Consider the following 20,185-nt stretch of genomic DNA (forward strand, 5'->3'; position numbering starts at 1 on the left):
GAGCTGCCAGCAAATCAGAGACAGGCAGCTTTTCTGTACATGGCGCCACTATGGAGGCAGTGGCTGTAGCCAGTACAACAACCACCCATGGCCTCGGATTGAGGAGGGACCCAGGCACAGGTGAGTGATGCTGGTAAAGGGGCTGCGGGGGCGGGGGTGGGGGGAGGTTGGTAGTGTTGGCAGCAAGGACATGGAAGTGGTTCTCAGCGCCACCCCCGCACCACTACCAGACGCTGGGTCCCTCGATCAGGCACTGAGTGCCTTTGAACAAGTGACCCCATCTGGGAACATGTAAGAAAACATGCCAGTGTTTGCTTGATGTGCTCCCCGCATGGCAAGCCCTTGCCCACCACTGGGCTAATACCAGTGGTGGCAGGATGAGGCCTTTAAGTGGGCATTAATTGCTTGGCTAATATCCTCAATTGGCAGCAGGGCGAGAAGGCTGTCTACAGGACTTTCAGCCTGGGCTTAATCGGGTTGGGGGCACGTTGGTGGAATGGTTCCCCACCCTATTAAATGTCCCCTTGCCACCAAACACGCCATGGGGGAGGGCACAAGATTCCACTCGTTAACTCTTTTTCTCTTCACGGATGCTGCCAGACCTACTGAGTATTTCCAGCATTTTCTGTTTTTATTTCAGATTTCTAGCTTCTGCAGTGTTTTGTTTTTATAACAATTCCGAGTTCTGGTTTTTATATAATCCTTTTATTTTTTTGTGATTTCTATTTAGTTTAACCCTTTGTGAAAAAGCCTTGGCTGAATATCTTGAGACAAAAAGACTTGCCTTTCCTAGATTCTACTTTATATCTTCTGCAGACTTGCTAGACATTTTATCTAATGGTAACAACCCTTTAGAGGTGAGACACTTTGATCTGTATTTTCAGCATTATAATGAACAGTATAAGTGGTAAAATAATTTTGAATATAATATTGTATGTTATAATCCCTGTGGCAGAAAGCCAATATTTTCAATGTATAATTAATCTGTTGCTAATCTTACAACCAAAGTAAAATTCCAGCTGTTTATGTTTAATCAATGCCATGTTCTTGCCCAAGTACTCTCTGAATTCCGTCTATTTTAAAATTAATCTAATATTTTTCTATCCATTTTCACACGCTTTGAATAGCTTTGATTCCACTATATGCCTAACTTGTTACACTGAGAAATTAGGCACTTTTTTTTATCTGTTCGTGGGCTTTAGGTATCCCTGACAAGGCCAGTATTTATGGCCCATCTCTAGTTGAACTTGAGAAGGTAGCAATGCAGTCCTTGTGGCGTAGGTACAATCAAGGTGCTTATAGAGAGAGAGTTTTAGGATTTGGACCCAGAAACAGTGAAGGAATGATGCTGTATTTCCAAGTTAGGTTGGTGTGTGGCTCGAAGGGGAACTTGCAGGTGTTGTTTCCGTATGCCTGTGGCTCTTGTCCTTCTAAGCAGTGGAGGCCATGGATTTTGGGAGGTGTTGTCATTTCAAACTTGGTAAGTCGTATCTTGTAGATGGTACACACTGCAGCCAAATTATGCCGATAGTGATGGGAGTGAACGTTCAAGCTGGTGGTTGAGGTGCCAGTCAAGCCTTGTCCTGTATGGTGGTTAACTTCTAGAGTGTTGTTGGAGCTGCACTCATCCAGGCAATTGGAGAATATTCTATCACACTCTTGACTTGTTCCCGGTACGTGGTGGATACAGGAGAATCAGGAGCTGAGTCCTTTGCCGCAGAGTACCCAATCTCTGATCTGCTCTTAGAGCCGCACTGTTTATGTGGCTTGTCTAATTAAGTTTCTGGTCCAGTTAAGTTTCTTGATCAATGATCAGCCCCAGGATGTTGATGTTGGGGTATTCGCTAATGGTATGCCGTTGAATGTCAAGGGTAGGTGGTTAGACTCTCTTTTGTTGGAGGTACTAATTGTCTGACACTGTGTGGCGCAAAAGTTACTTGCCACTTATTAGCCCAAGCATGAATATTGTCCAGGCCTTGAAGCATTCGGGCATAGACTGCTTCATTTTTTGAGCATTGAGAATGGAACTGAAAACTATTCATTCTTCTCCATTTCTGATTTAATAATAAAGGGAAACTCATTGATGAAGCATCTGAAGATATTGGGATAGGATATTGCCCTAAAGAAGTAATATGGGATCAAATGATAATGATCTCATTAACAAAGCCACTTATATTTTTAGCACTTTTAACATAGTAAAACACCCAAGATTCTTCACAGAAGCATTATCAAACATAATTTAACACTGACCCACATAAGGAAAAGTTAGGACAGATGACCAGAAGCTTGATCAAGTAAGGTTTTAAAAGACGTCCTTTAAAGGGAGATAGAGGGGTGGAAATTTAGGAAGGAAATTCCACACCTTGCAACCAGACAACTGAAGTCCATTGGTGGGTTGAAGGAAATCGAGGATGCAAATGAGGGCAGATTTGGAGGAACACAAAATTCTCAGACAGTGGCAGCCAGAAGACACGTAGGCCAATAACCATATTAACAGCCACAGGCCACCATTTCTGGTGCAAGACCTCTGGGGTTAAACTGTATTGGGAATGCAATCAGACTATGCTAATGAACTGAAACAAAATTGAGACAAGATCATGTTAGGACAGGTGTGGCACATTTTGAGAGCAATGTGCCTGTCCAGCACCAGGCAGACGCAGAGGTGAAGAAATAATGGGGCCAATTTGGTCACTATATGCAACCATATGCAGGAGCTTTGTAAGAAATCCTACAAAATTAACAGAACCACTTCTGATCTCGATATATGTGCAATGCTGACCTAAGTGTGTGTGAATGATTTTTTGAGAAAATATATTATTGTGGTGATTAATTTTCCTTTATATTCTAGGTGAGTCAACATTTGTCAAAACTATTTGATAATATGGCTAAACTGAAGTTCCAAATGGATGCAGATAACAATCCAATGAAAGTTGGTATTGGCATGTTCAGTAAAGAACAGGAATATGTGCCATTTGATAAACTGTGTGATTGTACTGGTCAGGTGAGTGTCAATACATTTACTACAAAGCCATGGTCACTTGATTAATGTGAAGGCGTGTGATTACCTCTGTTATGTGCAACACTCATTTGAACTGATATGGTCATTCTAAACGACCTTCACTTGTGCTGCGTCTCTCTATGTAGTTCATTGTTCTTTTAGTTTGACTCTTTGATTTTCCAAAGTGAATTTATCTGAGCTGGCCGCTGCCTCCTTAAGAGTATAGTGTGGAAGGTTATGATTGCCCAGTTTAGTGCTTCTTTTTTGTCACAGATACATTATCTTTGAAAGTCACTAAAAATATTCAAGAAGAGTTGTTGTCATACAGTGCCTACACAAAATATAAAGAATGCCTTACTGTTGCTGGGCAGAATTACCCATTTGTTAATAAGTGACTGAGCTTAAAGGAAAAACAATATGAAGCAGTATAAGAAGTACCCTACCTACCTGTCTGTTATCAAGCTGCTGAGTTCTCCCTAGCCCACAGCCTCAATTACCTCCACTTCCACAATTTGAAAGGATGATTAAAATATTAACAGAGCTGCCACGAGGCTGTGAGAAGCTGAAGTTTCTTGGATAGGGATGGAAAAGATACCAAAATATAGTATTTGTCATGTCATCATTTGTAATCAGTTACTTTGCTGTCACGTAGTCTATAGTATTGAATTGTTTATTGCTAAGGTATTGCCGTGTTCCATTATTTAAACTCAGTCAGTTAGTCGGTTTTAATAGTTCTTTCTCATATTTAGTGAATGAAAAATTGCATCAAATGTAAAATGAACCAAGATTGTACCCTTTTTCTAGATTCATTATTGACCTCAAATCAATATCAATAAAAGAGAGGCCCAGGAGATGAACAGCCCGAAAGGAAAAGTCAGGAGAGTAGTAGTACATAAAGAGAGGATGGGAGAGGAGCAGCACAAAAAGCAAAGAGAGACCCAGGAGAGGAACAACCCAAAAGGAAAGGTCAGGAGAGGAGTAGCACATAAAGAGAGGATGGGAGAGGAGCAGCACCAAAGGAGAGGGTGGGAGAGGAACAGCACAAAAGGAGATGATCGGAGAGGTGCAGCACAAAAGGAGTGGGAGAGAGGAGTAAAAAAAATGCGAAGTGACATCAGGACAAAAAGTCACATATAGGGTGAGTATACTGGTAAGCTTTTAGTTTAGTTTAAATTACTCAACTATAAAGCAAGATCATTAAGTAGCATAAAAAATAAAATAATTTTGATAATTTATCACAGAATTAAAATCACTGTTCAATTAATTAATTAGAACTAGGAGATAAAGTTAAAATTAAATAGCAAGGGATAGTAACATTAAAAAGTTCTGAATTTTTCAGTAAATTAAAGTCTGAGCTGTTTAAGTAATGAGTTAAAACAATTTAACTCCATATAAAATAAACTGACAGCAGCAAAAGGGAATTGGTGAGTTTTCCTTTATTGAAGTCTTACGTTTATTACTATTAAGTCAGTTACTAGTCTAATAAATAGGGCATCTCAGATGCATGGAGTGCCCATTCTGTTCCAGATGGGAAATACAGGACCCTTCTCATATCCTGGACAACCACATGTACAGGAGGTTTTGTCAGCTGGAGCAACTCGAGCTTTGGTTTTCGGAGTTTCAGCAGCAGCTGGTGTTACCGCTGTGTGCTTATGAGGCTGAGAGTTTCATGGGTAGCACATTTATGGATCTGGTCACACCACAACTTATTGGTGTGCATGCAGAGAGGGAATGGGTGATTGTCAAACAGCTAAGGAGGACCAGGTAGGTCGTGCAGGAATTCCCTGAATGCATCTCGCTTTTCAACAAATATTCTGTTCAACATTCAGTTGTACAGTGGGGGCAAGAGGAAAATTGGGAAAACAATAGTTATAGGTGATTCGATAGTTAGGGTAGACAGACAGGCATTGCTGTGGCTGCAGATCTGAATGCAGGATGGTATCTTGCTGTCTTGGTACCAAGGTCAGAGTGTGACACAGGGTGCAATCTGAAGATGACTGACTGAAAACAGTGTATTGGTGGAAGGTTGCTTTTTGGACTGGACAACAGTATTTAATGGGGTTCCCAAGGGGTCGATATTAAGTACACTGTTTTTCTTGAACAATTTTCATGACCTAGACTTGAATGCATCAGACACAATTTCAAAATTTGCACATGACACAAAGCTTGAAAGTATTGTGTACTTGGAAGAGGGTAGTGATAGACATCAAGAGGAACAACATGGGCTGGTGGAATGGGCAGACAGGTGGCAGATGAAATTTAATGCAGTGAAGTGTGAAGTCATAAATTTTGGTAGGAAAATTGGAAGAAAGTCAATGACCAGAATTTTTCGGCTGACGTGCGGGTAGCAGAGCCCACACATCAGCGCTTAAAATGTCGCGCGAGCGTGCTGACGTCAACCTGTGGCATTGCGATATTTCAGTCGGCGGGCGTGCTCAGCAGCGGGGCATTCGCCTGCCATTAATTGAAGGCTTCGTTAAGGCCCTTAACTTGCCAATTATCCTGGATTTTGAGGGGCCCGTGCAAACTTTGGGTCGGAGCACAGGCCCAATGGGCAGGCGCGTTGGAGATTTTTTAAGAAAACTCACGCAATGTCAGGATATGTGGACGCAGAGGGGTTGTTCGTGTTTTACACGGAGTTTTAATTGCTGGAAGTGTTTAAAAGTTGCCTATGTGATTGTTAGCAGCTCTCATCGATTTCCAAGAGCTTCTTGTGTACTTTGAAACCAGTCTGCAGACAGTAATCTTTCTCAGGCCTGCAGCTTTCCAAAGGCCTCCATTTAGCCTGGGGGTATGGGTTCTGACCTCTCCACTGGAGGCAGCTCCCCTGAGGAGGAAGGGAGGGATAGAATAAGGAGGAGGCCAGGACTGGACAATTAGCCTCCAGGGGAGCCACCTTTGGGAGGCCAGGCGCAGGCACAAAGGGCGCAGAGCCAAGAGGTTGTCCAAGGTGCAAGGGGCTGAAGAAGACACCACTATCCTGCTGCCAGGGTATACAGGAGGCGAAGCAGCTACCTCAATATGAGTGAGGTGCAGTGCCGAAGGAGGCTCCAACTCTCAAGGAAGACAGTCAACTATATCTGTCAGATGATTGGCCCTGAGATCTCCCCTAACTGTGTGGGTGGACACCGCATGCCAGCGGCTCTGAAGCTCACAGTTGCCCTCCACTTCTATGCCTCTGGCTCCTTCCAGGGCTTGGTGGGTGATCTTTGCGGTGTCTCCCAATCAGCTGTCCACACTTGTGTCAAGCAGGTTACAGACGCTCTGTTCAGACGGGTATCCACCTTCAACCACTTCCGCTGTGACCAGGCAAGTCAGGCACAGCGAAGCAGAGGCTTCGCAGCCATTGTTGGCTTCCCCCACGTCCAGGGTGCTATAGACTGCACACATGTGGCCATCAAGGCGTCAGCAGTTGAGCCCGGTGCCTTCGTCAACAGGAAGGGCTTCCACTCCATGAACGTGCAGATAGTGTGTGATCACAGGATGCAGATTTTACCAGACTGTGTAAGGTACCCAGGCAGCTCCCACGACGCCTACAACCTCAGACACTCCCAGGTGCCGGGGCTCTTCAGTGCTCTGGCTCGGCTGGATGGTTGGCTGCTGGGTGACAAGGGCTATCCCCTGCGAAGGTGGCTCATGGCGCCACTACGCCGTCCAAGAACAGAAGCTGAGCAGTGGTACAAAGGAGCCAGGGCACCACAAGGGCTGTGGTGGAGAGAGCCATCGGTTTTCTCAAGATGCGCTTCCGTTGCCTGGACCGCTCAGGGGGCGCACTCCAGTACCCCCCAGATCACGTCTCTCTGATAGTGGTAGTATACTGCGCCCTGCACAATCTTGCGCTGGAAAGGGGGGATGCAGTTGACGATGAAGACCTTGATGCCCTGGATGAGGCTGCACGTGATGAATCCAGCAGTGCCTCAGAGGATGAGGAAGCACAGGGTGATGATGAGGGGCAGAACGACGACCCGCATTTACACCACGGAGGCCGGGAGACCCAGGACAATTTAATCCAAAGAACCTCAGCTAGCTCCACACACATGGATCAGCAGGAACAGCATTGCCTGGCACTTCTACCTGTTCAGCTGCAAATAAGGGCTTAGTACAGAAACATCAATGTCCACTCAAACACTCATGATAAATATGTGAAAAAGAAAAACGCACCACAGACAAAAGACCCCCAGCCATGGTAACAAAGGTGGGCTTTATTGTGTCCAAAAGAAAAGCACACAGCACTTTTTTGCGATAAGAAGAATATGGGTCCCTATTCTAAGGCCAACACAAAATCACCAGTGACATACCCATGGAGTGCCTAAGGTGCCTTATGCTTATGTTTTCGGGTGCTATGTCCACGTGCTGCCCTATTGCTCAGAGTGGCTTGAGAGACAGCCTGCTGACTCTGCTATCCTATTGGCCTCGATGACCTTGGTGGGCGTCCTCTGGCCCGTGGAGCCTGTGATGGCCCCGCCTGGTAGGGAGTGACCAGTTACTGAACTGGCACCTCCCCAGTTGTTGCAGCCTCAACGGAAGAAACGTTGACTGGCAGAGGGGCGGAGAAGCTGCTGCCCTCATCAGGAGCACCCTGAGAGAAGTTCGCAGCGACGACAGGCAGCTGCTGCGCCGACGTGAGGTCCCTTTCGACTTCCCTGCTCACCGCAGATGCATGGGCACCGAGTGCCGACGCTTGGTGTCCATAACATCTCCCACAATGGGAATGACCACCCGTGGCCAGTACCGCTGTGAGGACTTGCAGATCAGAGCGTATCCCAATCATTAAAATGTTCCATTCGATTGAAGCCCCTCTCTATGAGAGTTGCCAATCTCTCATTGAAGGAAGCCTGAAGTCTGCCCTTCACGTGCACTCTGCCTGGACTCCTCCGTCACAGAGAGCAACTGAACCATTCCCTCATGCAACCCTGCCAGATGCAAACGCACTTCCTGCTGCCTGCCCTGCAGCTGCTGCATTGGGGACAACTCCAGAGGTACGTCATCAGTGCTGAGCTCAGCATGTGCCTCGTCCCCTGCAGCCCTCCGGCTGCTGATGCCATCGGCACTCTCTGCCCCTTCCATCTCCTCCAGCGATTGTGATGTGCCCTCTCCACTGTGACCCGGGACACTAGCCGATGGTAAAGTCCCCACCGAAGTGTGTATGTCTGCGCTAGTGCCTGGCTGGCCGCAAGTTGCACATGTTGGCCCTCAGGTGTGGAGGGGGGGCTGCGGTGTCGACGTGCGGGTCGCTCTAGTGGTGATGCTGAAATTAACAGCAAGGACAGTGCATCAGTTAGCGTACATTCAGTTCAACCTTTCATCCCTTTCCTCCCCAACCTCATAAGTCGCTCACCCTTCAAGACCCTCAGAAGAAGAACATTAGTGAGGTGGAAAAGAGTCAAGACGAACCCCAACCATTAAACACACATGCAGACAGGCTGGTCAGATGGCCTTAGGAATGCCACATGGCATGTTATGAACCGTAGGAGTGGGGAGAGTGCAGAGGTACCTGACCTGGATGCATTCTGGCCTGGATAGTTGCGGGGCTGAGGAAACATCGCAAACAGTTGTGACATTTGCCGTCAATCACAGGAGATTGAGAGGTCACATTATAGGCCTTCATTCCATAAGGAGGGGCATAGACGGGTGGGCAGAAGGCAACATTTCCCCTTGGCGCAGGGATGAGTAACGTGGTGGCATTCATCTAAGTTGAGTGCCATGAGGTTCACAGCTGAGGTGCTGAGGGCCTTTTGGACAAAGTAATGTGGGGCGCACCGGCTGAAAGGGTGCTGGAGGTCCCAAACCCCCTAAGATGGAATAAGTCTTTGGCTGTGCAGCAGCGATCCAATGGCATGTTAGACCATGGTGATAGTGGTCACAAATGGGATAAGGTGACTTTGGAAGGTGGTGGAGATGCGATTCCTCGAGGGGACGAGGGTCCCTTCTGTATGACCCACACGTCAGAAAGTCTCAGTCTGTGAGTGAGCATTGTTTCAGCATTAACAATTGCAGCAACCATCAGTGGTTTGGATGGTAGGTAGACAGAATGAATGGGACTGTGGACCTCAAATACCTGGCCGCTGGACCCCAGCCTCGCCGCCTCTGGCCGCCCTGGCCTCCTGCCTCTTGCCCAGCTCCATAGCCTGTTCTTCAAAGGGTGTGAGGCGCTGGAGAAGGGCGTGCCCACCTCCAGTCCTCTGGCACTCCCGAGCATTGTGGTGACTTTTTGCCTGCAAAACAGAGAAGAGGACTTATTGGGGTTGTTCGCTCATGTAGAATGCACGCGCACACTGCACCCCAACCAAAATGGCCTACCTGAGGCCTCCAGCGGCTCCTGTCCACACTACTGGTGATCAGTCCCCAGAAGATAGTATGGCTGGTCCCAAACCCCTTCCCCAACGGCCACCTTGGACACATTTGGCGTCCATCACTTTGAATAGCACACGAGTCTTAGCGTCCATGGCAAGGAGGCGCAACTAGGTGCGGCGCCAATACCAGCAGATGGCACTTGCCCAAAACACCTTAAGGCACCCCTTGCACCATTTCATTACCATCAATATGACACGTGTTGGAGTTCTGAGTATGTGTCGTGCGGCTTCCCCTGCAGGTTGCCCCCAGACTACTCAAATGCCACAAACACCAACATATGCTACGGGGAGAACCCTTCTTCTCAACCACTAAGGCTGGTGTAAGCATGGTCAGTACCCATTTGCCCACCCAGCGCGCAACAGATGCCCTATGCAGTAATGACAGCAAGACATGGTGGGGGGGCTCAAAGGCTAAGGCTGCCTTCTGGGTCAAATGGCCAAGACAGACATGGTACTCACCCGTCCAGAGCGCAGCAAATCATTGAATCTTTTCCTGCACTGTGTGCCAGTGCGCTGCGCATCATCATGGGCACTTAGACCGTCACCCACCTCCTCCCAAGCCTGGCTGGTGACATGGGGGGCCCTCCTCCTCCCATCCTTAGGATACAGAATGTGTCGACGGATAGCTACCTCTTGCAGGATGACAGCAAGGCATGCATCTGAATATCGGGGGGCACAGTGGCCTCCCACTGGCCTCTCCTGCAGCCTGCCCCCCTCCTCCTCCTCCTCCGCCCTCAATCCAGAATGTCCTTCTCTATGAGTGTCCATGGTGCACTGCCTCAAGCAGGCTGCCTGGCCACTCTTTATACAGGCTGCCAGTTCCCCATTGGAACCGGCAGTCTGAGGCCGCCTGCCTCCGCGACTATTTTCCTATTCTCCATGGGAGTCGCTTACCTGCTGGGCAGGCCTTAATTGACCCGCCCGCGGAAAATGGTGGCGCAGCTCGTTTCTCCAGTGGCAATCGGCTGCCCGCCCGTCGCTGAGTTGGTTGGGCCCGCCTGACCGACAAACAGAAAATTCTGCCCAATATAAAATAAAGGATACGATTCAAAAGTAGTGCAGCAGTGGGACCTAGAGGTATATTGCACAAATCATTGAAGGTGGCAGGTCGGGTTAAGAAAGCAGCTAATAAGGCATATGAGATCCTTGGTTTTATAAATAGAGGCATACAGAACATAGAGTTGCCAACCCTCCCAGAATGACCGAGAATCTCCTGGAATCGGTATCAATCTCCCAGTGGCTATTGAAAACAATCTGGGAGATTTTAAAACATTATTTGAAGCAAATAAATTAATATGCCATAAACTGGGACTGACGTGGGTCACGTACTCATAAACATTGTTGCCTGCTTTTTCCTGCTGAGAAGGTTAAAGTCTAATCTCTCATGTGTAATTGTAGAGAAGAGCAATGGAATGGCAACCGTCCTCTCTCTGGGTGCTGGTTTGTTCTGTAGGAGGCTCAGAGGGCTGTTTCAAGCTTCCCCTGGCCTGTGAGGTGAGTGTGGTGTGAGGGACGGGAGGAATCAACGCTCCTGGAGGAAGGAGGCCATGGTCCTGGGGATGAAGCATGTGCAGCAAATGTTATAATGCTGAGCCTGCTACTAATATAACCATCAGGAGGACGCAGGGCAGGGCCGCTGGTGGCCAGGGATTGGAACACGAGGTGGCTGCTTGTCAGTGCCCAGTGTGTGTGTGCGCGGGGGACTCATCCTTTAGGGGCCCCTGGGCGTGTGTGTGAGGGGGGCGGGGCAAGTGGAGAAACCGGGGTCTGAGCCAGGGAAGGGGTGGGGATTCAGCAGCAGCTGCTTTAAAGGGCTGCCACTTGATCATGGTTCCAGTGGGCACCTGTACAAGCTAATTTTAAACATGGACAGCAACACAAGGTACTTCTGTTCATTTATGTGCATCAAAGAAACCCATCTCCTTCCACTGGTGTCCGGGGCGTTAGACTTTGCCCCGTGGATGGGCTCACCTGCTTGTGCCACAGTGCTGGGATTCTGTGGCATCACTTCCACCAACACCTCCCGGAATATGTCCAGCTAGAGTTGGCAACCCTAACAGTACAAAAGCAAAGATATAATGAAGCTTTATAAAACACTGGTTTGGCCTTAACTGGAGTATTGCGTTCAATTCTGGGCATCAAATTTTAGGAAGGATGTGAAAGCATTAGAGAGGATGCAGAAAAGATATACCAAAATGGTTCCCAGGATGAGGGGCTTCATTATGACAATAGATTGGAAAAGCTGGGGTTGTTCTCCTTGGAGAAACTAAGGTTGAGAGGAGATTTGATAGAGGTGTTCAAAATATTGAGGGGTCTAGACAGAGCAGAGAGGGAGAAACTATTTTCATTGGCGGAAGGGATGAGAACCAGAGGACAGTGATTGGAAAATGAACCAGAGACAACATGAGGAAAAACTAACACAAAAATAAAAATTGCTGGAAAAACTCAGCAGGTCTAACAGCATCTGTGGAGAGAAAGACAGAGTTAACGTTTCGAGCCCATATGACTCTTCTTCAGAACTAAAGAGAAGTAGAAGTGTGCTGAAATATATACTGTTTAAGGAGGCTGGGACAGGTGAAGCTGGATAGAAGGCCAGTGATAGGTGGAGGCAAAGGAGAGATTGCAAAAGATGTCATAAACAAAAGGCCGAAGGGGTGTCGATGGTGGTGATATTGGCTAAAGGAGGTGACATTAAGAGCAGAAAGCAGGATGAGCAAGTGACAGATGCCCCTAGTGGGGGTGGGGTAGGAGCAGGGGACATTGTGGGAAAAAAGATTGAAATAGGCTAAAAGGTGGGGATAAAACAATGAATGGAAATAAATTTGAAAAATAATAACAGCAGAAATAGATGGGAAAAATATATATATAAAAATTAAAAAATAAATTTTGAAAAAAATGGATCAAAAAGGGGTGAAGATGGAGGAGTGAGTTCATGATCTGAAGTTGTTGAACTCAACGTTAAGTCCAGAAGGCTGTCAAGTGCCTAATCGGAAGATGAGGTGCTGTTGCTCCAGTTTTCGTTGAGCTTCACTGGAACATTGCAGCAGGCCAAGGATGGACATGTGGGCATAAGAGCAGGGTGGTGTGTTGAAATGGCATGCAACAGGAAGGTCTGGGTCATGCTTGCGGACAGACCAAAGGTATTCCGCAAAGCGGTCACCCAGTCTGCGTTTGGTCTCTCCAATGTAGAGGAAACCGCATTGGGAGCAGCGAATGCAGTAGACCAAATTGAGCGAAGTGCAAGTGAAGTGCTGCTTCACTTGAAAGGAGTGTTTGGGCCCTTGGACGGTGAGGAGGGGGGATGTAAAGGGGCAGGTGTTGCACCTTCTGCGATTGTATGGGAAGGTGCCGTGGGAGGGGGTTGAGGTGTAGTGGGTGATGGAGGAGTGGACCAGGGTGTCCCGGAGGGAATGGTCCCTACGGAATGCCGACAGGGGGGAATGAAGGGAAGATGTGTTTGGTGGTGGCATCATGCTGGAGTTGGCAGAAATGGCAGAGGATGATCCTTTGAATGCGGAGGCTGGTGGGGTGAAAAATGAGGGCAAGGGGGACCCTATCATAGTTCTGGAAGGGAGAGGAAGGTGTGAGGACAGGGGCGCCGGAGATGGGTCGGACTCGGTTGAGGGCCCTGTCAACCACCATGGGTGGGAAACTTTGGTTAAGAAAGAAGGAAGACATGTCAGAAGCACTGTTTTGGAAAGTGGCATCATCGGAACAGATGTGATGGAGGCGAAGGAACTGAGAGAATGGAATGGAGTCCTTACAGGAAGCAGGGTGTGAGGAGATGTAGTCGAGGCAGCTGTGGGATTTGATGGGCTTGTAATGAATATTGGTGGACAGTCTATCACCAGAAATGATGAAAAGCTATTTACACAGCGAGTGGTTCGGATCTGGAATGTACTGATTGAGAGTGTGGTGAAGGCAGATTTAATCGTGGCTTCAAAAATATCAGATAGTTATCTGAAGAGAAAAGATTTGCAGTAATACAGGGAAAAGACAGGGGAGGGGGACTGGCTAAGTTGCTCCTATAGAGAACCATCATGGATACAATGGGTTGAAGAGGCTTCTTCTGTATCGTAATCATTCTATGATTCTCTGAATATTTGAGTTAATGTAATATATATGCAAGTTATGATATTGGCCTTTAACATACTATGAAATGTCTGTTATCAGTGCTCTTCAAATCATGTGAAACAATGGGTGGGTTTTTCCGCACCTACCCACTGCCGGGATCTTCTGGTCCCGCCGCAAGTCAATGGACTTCTGGCTGGGGCACAGCCTTGCCCGCGGCGGGTCCTACCCACAACGGGGTTGGAAAATCCTGGCCAATATCATTGCTGCCATATAATTTAATTGAGGCATCTATCCTTCCAGCATTTTTTTTTTGTAAAAATATTATTTATTCATAAAATATCTGAAAGAACTTTACAAAATATTTCAAAATGACCATCACAGAAAGTGCAATAATATTACGTTCAATTCTGGGTACCAAACTTTAGGAAGGACGTGAAAACATTAGAGAGGATGCAGAAAAGATATACCAAAATGGTTCCCAGGATGAGGGGCTTCATTATGAGAATAGGTTGGAGAAGCTGGGATTGTTCTCCTTGGAGAAAATAAGGTTGAGAGGAGATTTGATAGAGGTGTTCAAAATATCAAGGGGTCTAGACAGAGCAGGTCCTACATAGATCATATTACACTGAGGCACTTCAGTACAATCAAAGGAACATTACTGACATTTCAAAATGGTCATTACAAGAAGTGCAATGATATTCAAGTTTTCTACCTAGATCTTGTTGCATCTTGTGGTGCTTCAATGTAATTGTGATATATGTAATATTCACTGCATGCATTTAATGTGAGTCATATAGCCCGAGGGGGTCCATACAATTTACAGCCCCTCAGTGCACTATGGCTGAAAGGCCTTAGACAGCGACCTTTCCCCACTGTGCCTCTGCGGCACCTGCCCCAAGCTTTAGTGCATCCCTCAGCATGTAGTCCTGGAATTTGGAATGTGCCAGCCTGCAACACTTAGTCAGTGACAACTCTTCAACATTGTCCACTTTAGTATGACACTCTTATCAGCAAATAAAATTGAGAGCAAGCAACTATAAACAGGAATGATGTTCATTACACTCATTTCAGAGTGTATTGCAAGGCTACAGTTCATTTCTGGGTTGATATCATGAACTCAGCATTCCTCTGTAGCCATATGTAAATGTCCGCTACACAGGTGTGGCTATTGGTACTATTGTTTCACCATGGTGTTAATTTTTATGATGTGGATGCACATGCCTTGCCTTTGACTAGGCACACACCCATTTGTTGGGAAGAATTTCAGATGCTGCAGCAAGCCATAAATGGCTGAAACAGCTTAAAGGTGCCTTGATTTGGTGGCTAGGATACTTTGCTACTTGACTGACCGTGATGTAACAGTGTTAATGTTTGAGCTTTTTTGGGACTACTTGAAATTGGCAAATGTTCATTTTGGCAAAAAAATGGCAGACATCAATGGGGAGAAAGCAGTTCCCACTGTTTTGATAGAAAAGCTTGAAATATTACTGGGAAAATTAATTATCAAAACAAAATTCTGCAGTTACACAAATTTTCCAAATCAGTAGGATGTAAAGCTTGTCAGCTGGTGACCAACAAGGTCAGTAGACCTCTGGTACATTGCAGAAAATCAGAGCTTTCTACTTTGCATCAACTAGTGGTAACATAGGGCAGAAATTTCCCCCCATTGGGGAGGTTGGGTGGGCGGGGGCGGGCACAAACCCGATCGGCATCCCCAATCGGGGATGCGGCGTCATTTTATGTGGGCGGGCCAATTAAGGCCCGCCCAGCATGACGCGCACCTGGAAGCGCTGAGCACTCCCTGTGCAGGCGGGGGTGGGGGGGGGGCGATTCCCTGAGTCGTTCCCTGCACTCCACAGAAATCTCCCAGAGGCACGGAGATGCCTCAGGGAGATCGGTTTGACATGTGTAGATTTAAATAAAGGGAAATAAAAACTTTTAAAACATGTTCTCTTATGTGACACTGTCACATGAGCTAGGACATGTGCAAGAATTATTTTTTAAATTTTTATTGACTTTTGAAACACATCATGAAACCTCATCCCACCCGTGGATGAGGCTTCGTGAAAAATGCGAAGGCCGCCTGGGCTCTTCGCCTGCACGCCAACCTTAAGGTTGGATGGGCAGCTCAGCTAATTGAATTAATTACTATTTAAATGGCCTTAATAGGCCTTTGACAGTTCGGTGAGTGCACAGCTGACTCGGCTGCATGCCCGCCGAACTGAAAATCTAAATGACGCTCGGTGACATCGGGATGCCCGCCCGACGTCACCCCGCATCATTTTACGCGTCGCCGAGTGGGCCCTGCCCCCGCTCGCCGACCGGAGAATTCTGCCCATAATTTCTGACCTGTTACCCATGCATTCTTCCCTTTCTCTCCAGCTTTCCGTGACAACACTGAAGCTGCATTGTGTATTTGCCACAATACCTCCATTTAAAAAAAATTATTTCCATTTTTATTCATTGTTTTATCCCCAGCTTTTAGCCTATGTTCGATCTTTTTTCCCACCACCGCCCCCTCCCTCTACCCCACCCCCACTAGGACTAGCTGTCACTTTCCAGAGTGCTTACCCCGGTCCAGCCATTATCACATTCTGTTTTCCACCCTTAATGTCACCATTAGCACCTCCTTTAGCCAGTATCACCATTATGAACAACCCTTTGACCTTTTGTTTATGACATCTTTTGCAATCTCTCCTTTGCCTCCACCTATCACTGGCCTTCGACCCAGTTTCACCTGTTCCACCCCCATTAAACAGTATATATTTCACCACATTTCTACTTCCCTTTAGCTCTGAAGAAGAGTCATACGAACTCGAAACGTTAACTCTGTCTTTCTCTCCACAGATGCCATCAGACCTGCTGAGTTTTTCCACCATTTTTTGTTTTTGTTTCAGACTTCCATTGCTCAGTTTTACTTCATTGTGTACAACAAAGGGAGGGCAACTGGTTCTTTAACCTGCACCAGCATGCTGCATTGTTTGCCCTCAGAAAATGCACCTATGAGAGTATGAAGAATTCAATGAGAAATACTCTACATTGCCTTATTTTTTCAGGAGAAAGCCAAAAACACAATATAGCACTGGCTGGAAATCAGTGCTGGAGAGAAAGGAAATCTCAAACAAAGAACAAAGAAAAGTACAGCACAGGAACTGGCCCTTCGGCCCTCCAAGCCTGCGCCGATCATATTGCCCATCAACTAAAACATTTTGCACTTCCGGGGTCCGTATCCCTCTATTCCCATCCTATTCATGTATTTGTCAAGCTGCCTTTTAAACACCACTATTGTACCTGCTTCCACCACCTCCTCTGGCAGCGAATTCCAGACACTCACTACCCTCTGCGTAAAAAACTTGCCCCGCACATCTCCTTTATAGTTTTCTCCTCTCACCTTAAATCTATGTCCCCTAGTAATTGACTCTTCCACCCTGGGAAAAAACTTCTGAGTATCTACTCTGTCCATGACAAACATTAAATGGGTGGAGCAAGTCATCAGCTGTATGTTTGCATTACAAAAAGAAATACATACACCAGTAAAGGGAACAACAATTTATATTGGATGAGAAGAGTGCGCTGATTGGTTGACATGCAGTATAAATTGTTGTTCCCTTTACTGTTGGTTTATCTTGCATAGCTGTCCTGATCTGTGCAAGACAAAAAGCTTTGATAGTATGCCTCTTTTTTCAGCAATACTCAAGTTCTGTACTACTAAATGACTATTTAAGTACATAAAAATAAGTTGTTAGGAATCTCAAAGGAGAGGCGTCTCAAAATGGAATGCTTTGTACAGATTATGGAGATCTTTGATTAATTTGTTTTGAAATTTTGGTTGAACATTATACTCTGGTTTTTATTTAAAGGAAGAGAAGGGAATCTCTTAATTGTATATTAATTGTGTTTAACTGTATGCAGGTCATGGGCATTAACTGGTGATTCACTTGTACTTCTATAATAGAAACAGGCTGAAACTTTGGTTGGTTTGGTTAGGAAGTGCATACTTTTAAATGTAGCTCAGTTGATATAAATTTATATAAGTATGTAAAGATTGGCTGCAGTCCTATCCTTCATCAACATGCTTTCTGGATTAGAACACTCCAGATTCCTGGTGTCAAAAGCTGTGGAGGATGCAGCAGATGACCATGACCATAGACACTCACTCTTATGTGTAATAAAGGGTTTCCCCCCGAGCAGTTAAAGCACCCGGAGGTGGCTCCATGGCTTGTTGTCTGTCATCGTCAAGCGATGGAAGGGAGTCATGAGCCATCCGTACAGATGAGAAACTACCCTCTGGTTCTCTGTGAATCTTTGAGCAAGGCAGCAAAAGCAGACTGCCTCACAATGAAGGCATTATGACTGCTGCCAGCACAATGAGCATTCACCAACATGATGTACTATTTGGGGGTCATGTATCAACTACATGTTAATGGAATGGTAGCTCTCGCAGTTCCTATACACCAGGTCATGTTGAAGGAGCAGGCAGGGTTCTGTGACCACCTCCTCTTGAACCTGCTCCTGGTTTGAGTGGAAGTAAGAGAAGTGTTCTTGAACAAAATATGTCAGTAGGGCCTTCTGAAGAGACCCTCATCCTCCTCCCTCTTCACAAAGCTTCCTCTTTTGGCAGACTCTATGTCATGAAGATATTAATGTATATAATGTTATTGGAAATTATTTTAATTGGACTTGTAGTAGGGTCTGTGTCTGTAGGGGTGTGTGTGTGTGTCTTAACTGGATGCAAGCCAGCTAGTCTGGGTGCTTTGGTGTATAGTAGTTTTGAGATGTTAATAGTAAGGTCGAGGGTACATTTGCATTTTGTTGAATAAACCATTCAAAGACTGGGAGTAAAATCGTGCACCTAGCTAGGAGACACAAGCAATATGTTTGTATTACTAATGAAATTGGTACTATGAAAGGGGTTTTATTGTTAGAAGAGGTGGAATTCAAAGGGCCTGGTGATACAATGAGAATTTACATTCAAAGGGAATGTTAGGTATATACAGAAAAGAGTTTTGTGTGTGGATCAGAGGGATATGAGATCTAAGCTGCCTGTAAGCCTACAACTGTCTGCAAAGGAACAAAATTGAAAGGAACCTGATTTTGAATTTGTAAGATAAAATGTGCTTTGCCTGGTGTCTGTTTAAGCTTATGTTGCCTTGGGGAAGATTATCTGGCAGTGATTAATTTGGGGATTTGTTTAATAGTTATTATGGAAATAATTTGTAGACATGTGTATGTGTTTAAATTTGTTGTTAAATTAATAAATGTTTAATTTAATTTATATAAAAAAACCTCTTGAGGCTTGGTGGGTTTCAATTCTGAATTCAGCGCTGCATCTCAAACAACCAATTGAAAATATAGGTTATGACAGTTGGTTAAAGTTTCCCTCTGGGATTTTAAATAACTCAGCCTTTACCAACTGCTGTGTCATAACACTCTGCTCCATTTGTTGGTCATATTTCATACCCAGCTGCAATGCAACCACAGCCCCCATACCTTGTACAGAGTTGAGTCACCAAATCCTCTGTCCTCCCTGAATGTATGCAGCACTTCACCAACAGATCTCTAAAACCAAACCACAGTACTTCCCACTACCTTTGCCACAGTATAACTAAGTCAAAAGTACCTCAAGCAAGTTAAATGTTTCTCCCTTTAAATAACTCTGGTGGGGGGTTCCCTCATGCTGCTGAGTGCATGTTCAACTGTGAGTGATTAGCACAGGTGCTGAGTGGATCTCTGAAATGTGTCAAATCAGCGAGAATGGCTGATTAATGTACTGATGGGTTCTCTCCTCTCTTCTAGCACATGCATAGCATCCCCACACTAGCATCCTTCCCAGCATGGGGCATTATGTGGGCCAAGTTGGAAGTGGCCCTAAGTGTGGCCCGCACCACAATCAGCCTTTGAGGTTTTGGTGCTAAGGAACTCAATTGCACAAACTTTGTGTTGGGAATAACTTTCACTTATTCATCTGGTGCAAGTACTGTGCTAAGCAGAAGAACATTGCTCCTAGAATAAAGGTATTTCATTCTGTGCAGTTACAATTGATGATTTAGAAATTTATGGGTCACAGAAGATAATGGGAAGAACCTAGTAGTGTTAGTGATAATCCAGGTTCTTTCAGCAAAATGTTTTTCTGACGTTTGCTGATTGATTTAACAACTCATAATGGTGCTACTGGTAATGTCACATCATCCTTTCTTTGCTCATCACTGAAGGTGGGTGGAGGTAATATTTACACCCCTGCTTGTTAGTCTGTTTGTCTGTATAAAAAAAATCTCAAAAATTAATGGATGAATTTCAATATAACTTGCTATACAAATAGGGTATGGCCCAAGGAAGAGCTGATTAGTTTTTGGCAAAGATCCAGATCCTGGAATTTTTTTAAGCATCTGTTAACAATGGGAGATAGGGCAATCTGACTTTTTCTTTCAGAATGTCGTGGATTGTCTCAGCTGTTGTGGTGAAATTTGTCACAGCTGTAAAAGTATGAACAAAACTTTCAGAGCAGGTTATTGAATGTGGATTGGCCTGAAGCCTCCTCAATGAGATGGAAGTTTTTTTATAAAAAGATTTCTCTTTTCAGCCTTGTAGTTACCAGAGCATAAACTAAGCAGGGAAAAGCTTCAAGGAAGAGCTGTTTAATTGTAGTAACATTGAGTTAACAGAGTGGCGGAGATCCACGCTCTACTGTGTGCTCTCGAGAGAAGATCTTCACCTGTTACATTTGTTTCTAGGGGCATCACTCTGCTATTCCTGTAGATCG

At 45.6% G+C, this 20,185-nt stretch overlaps 1 protein-coding gene across 1 annotated transcript in view; it reads left to right on the forward strand.

Annotated features, from left to right (window-relative positions):
- LOC144699540 (dynein axonemal heavy chain 17-like) overlaps positions 1 to 20,185 on the forward strand; it is a 785,608-nt gene that overhangs the window by 329,367 nt on the left and 436,056 nt on the right. The window contains 2 exon segments of the mRNA XM_078570587.1: positions 731 to 857; positions 2,849 to 3,001. Of these exon segments, the coding sequence (XP_078426713.1) occupies positions 731 to 857; positions 2,849 to 3,001 (280 nt within the window).

The sequence above is a fragment of the Cetorhinus maximus genome, chromosome 24 (genome assembly GCF_964194155.1).
Source record: "Cetorhinus maximus chromosome 24, sCetMax3.hap1.1, whole genome shotgun sequence".
Taxonomy (NCBI): domain Eukaryota; kingdom Metazoa; phylum Chordata; class Chondrichthyes; order Lamniformes; family Cetorhinidae; genus Cetorhinus; species Cetorhinus maximus.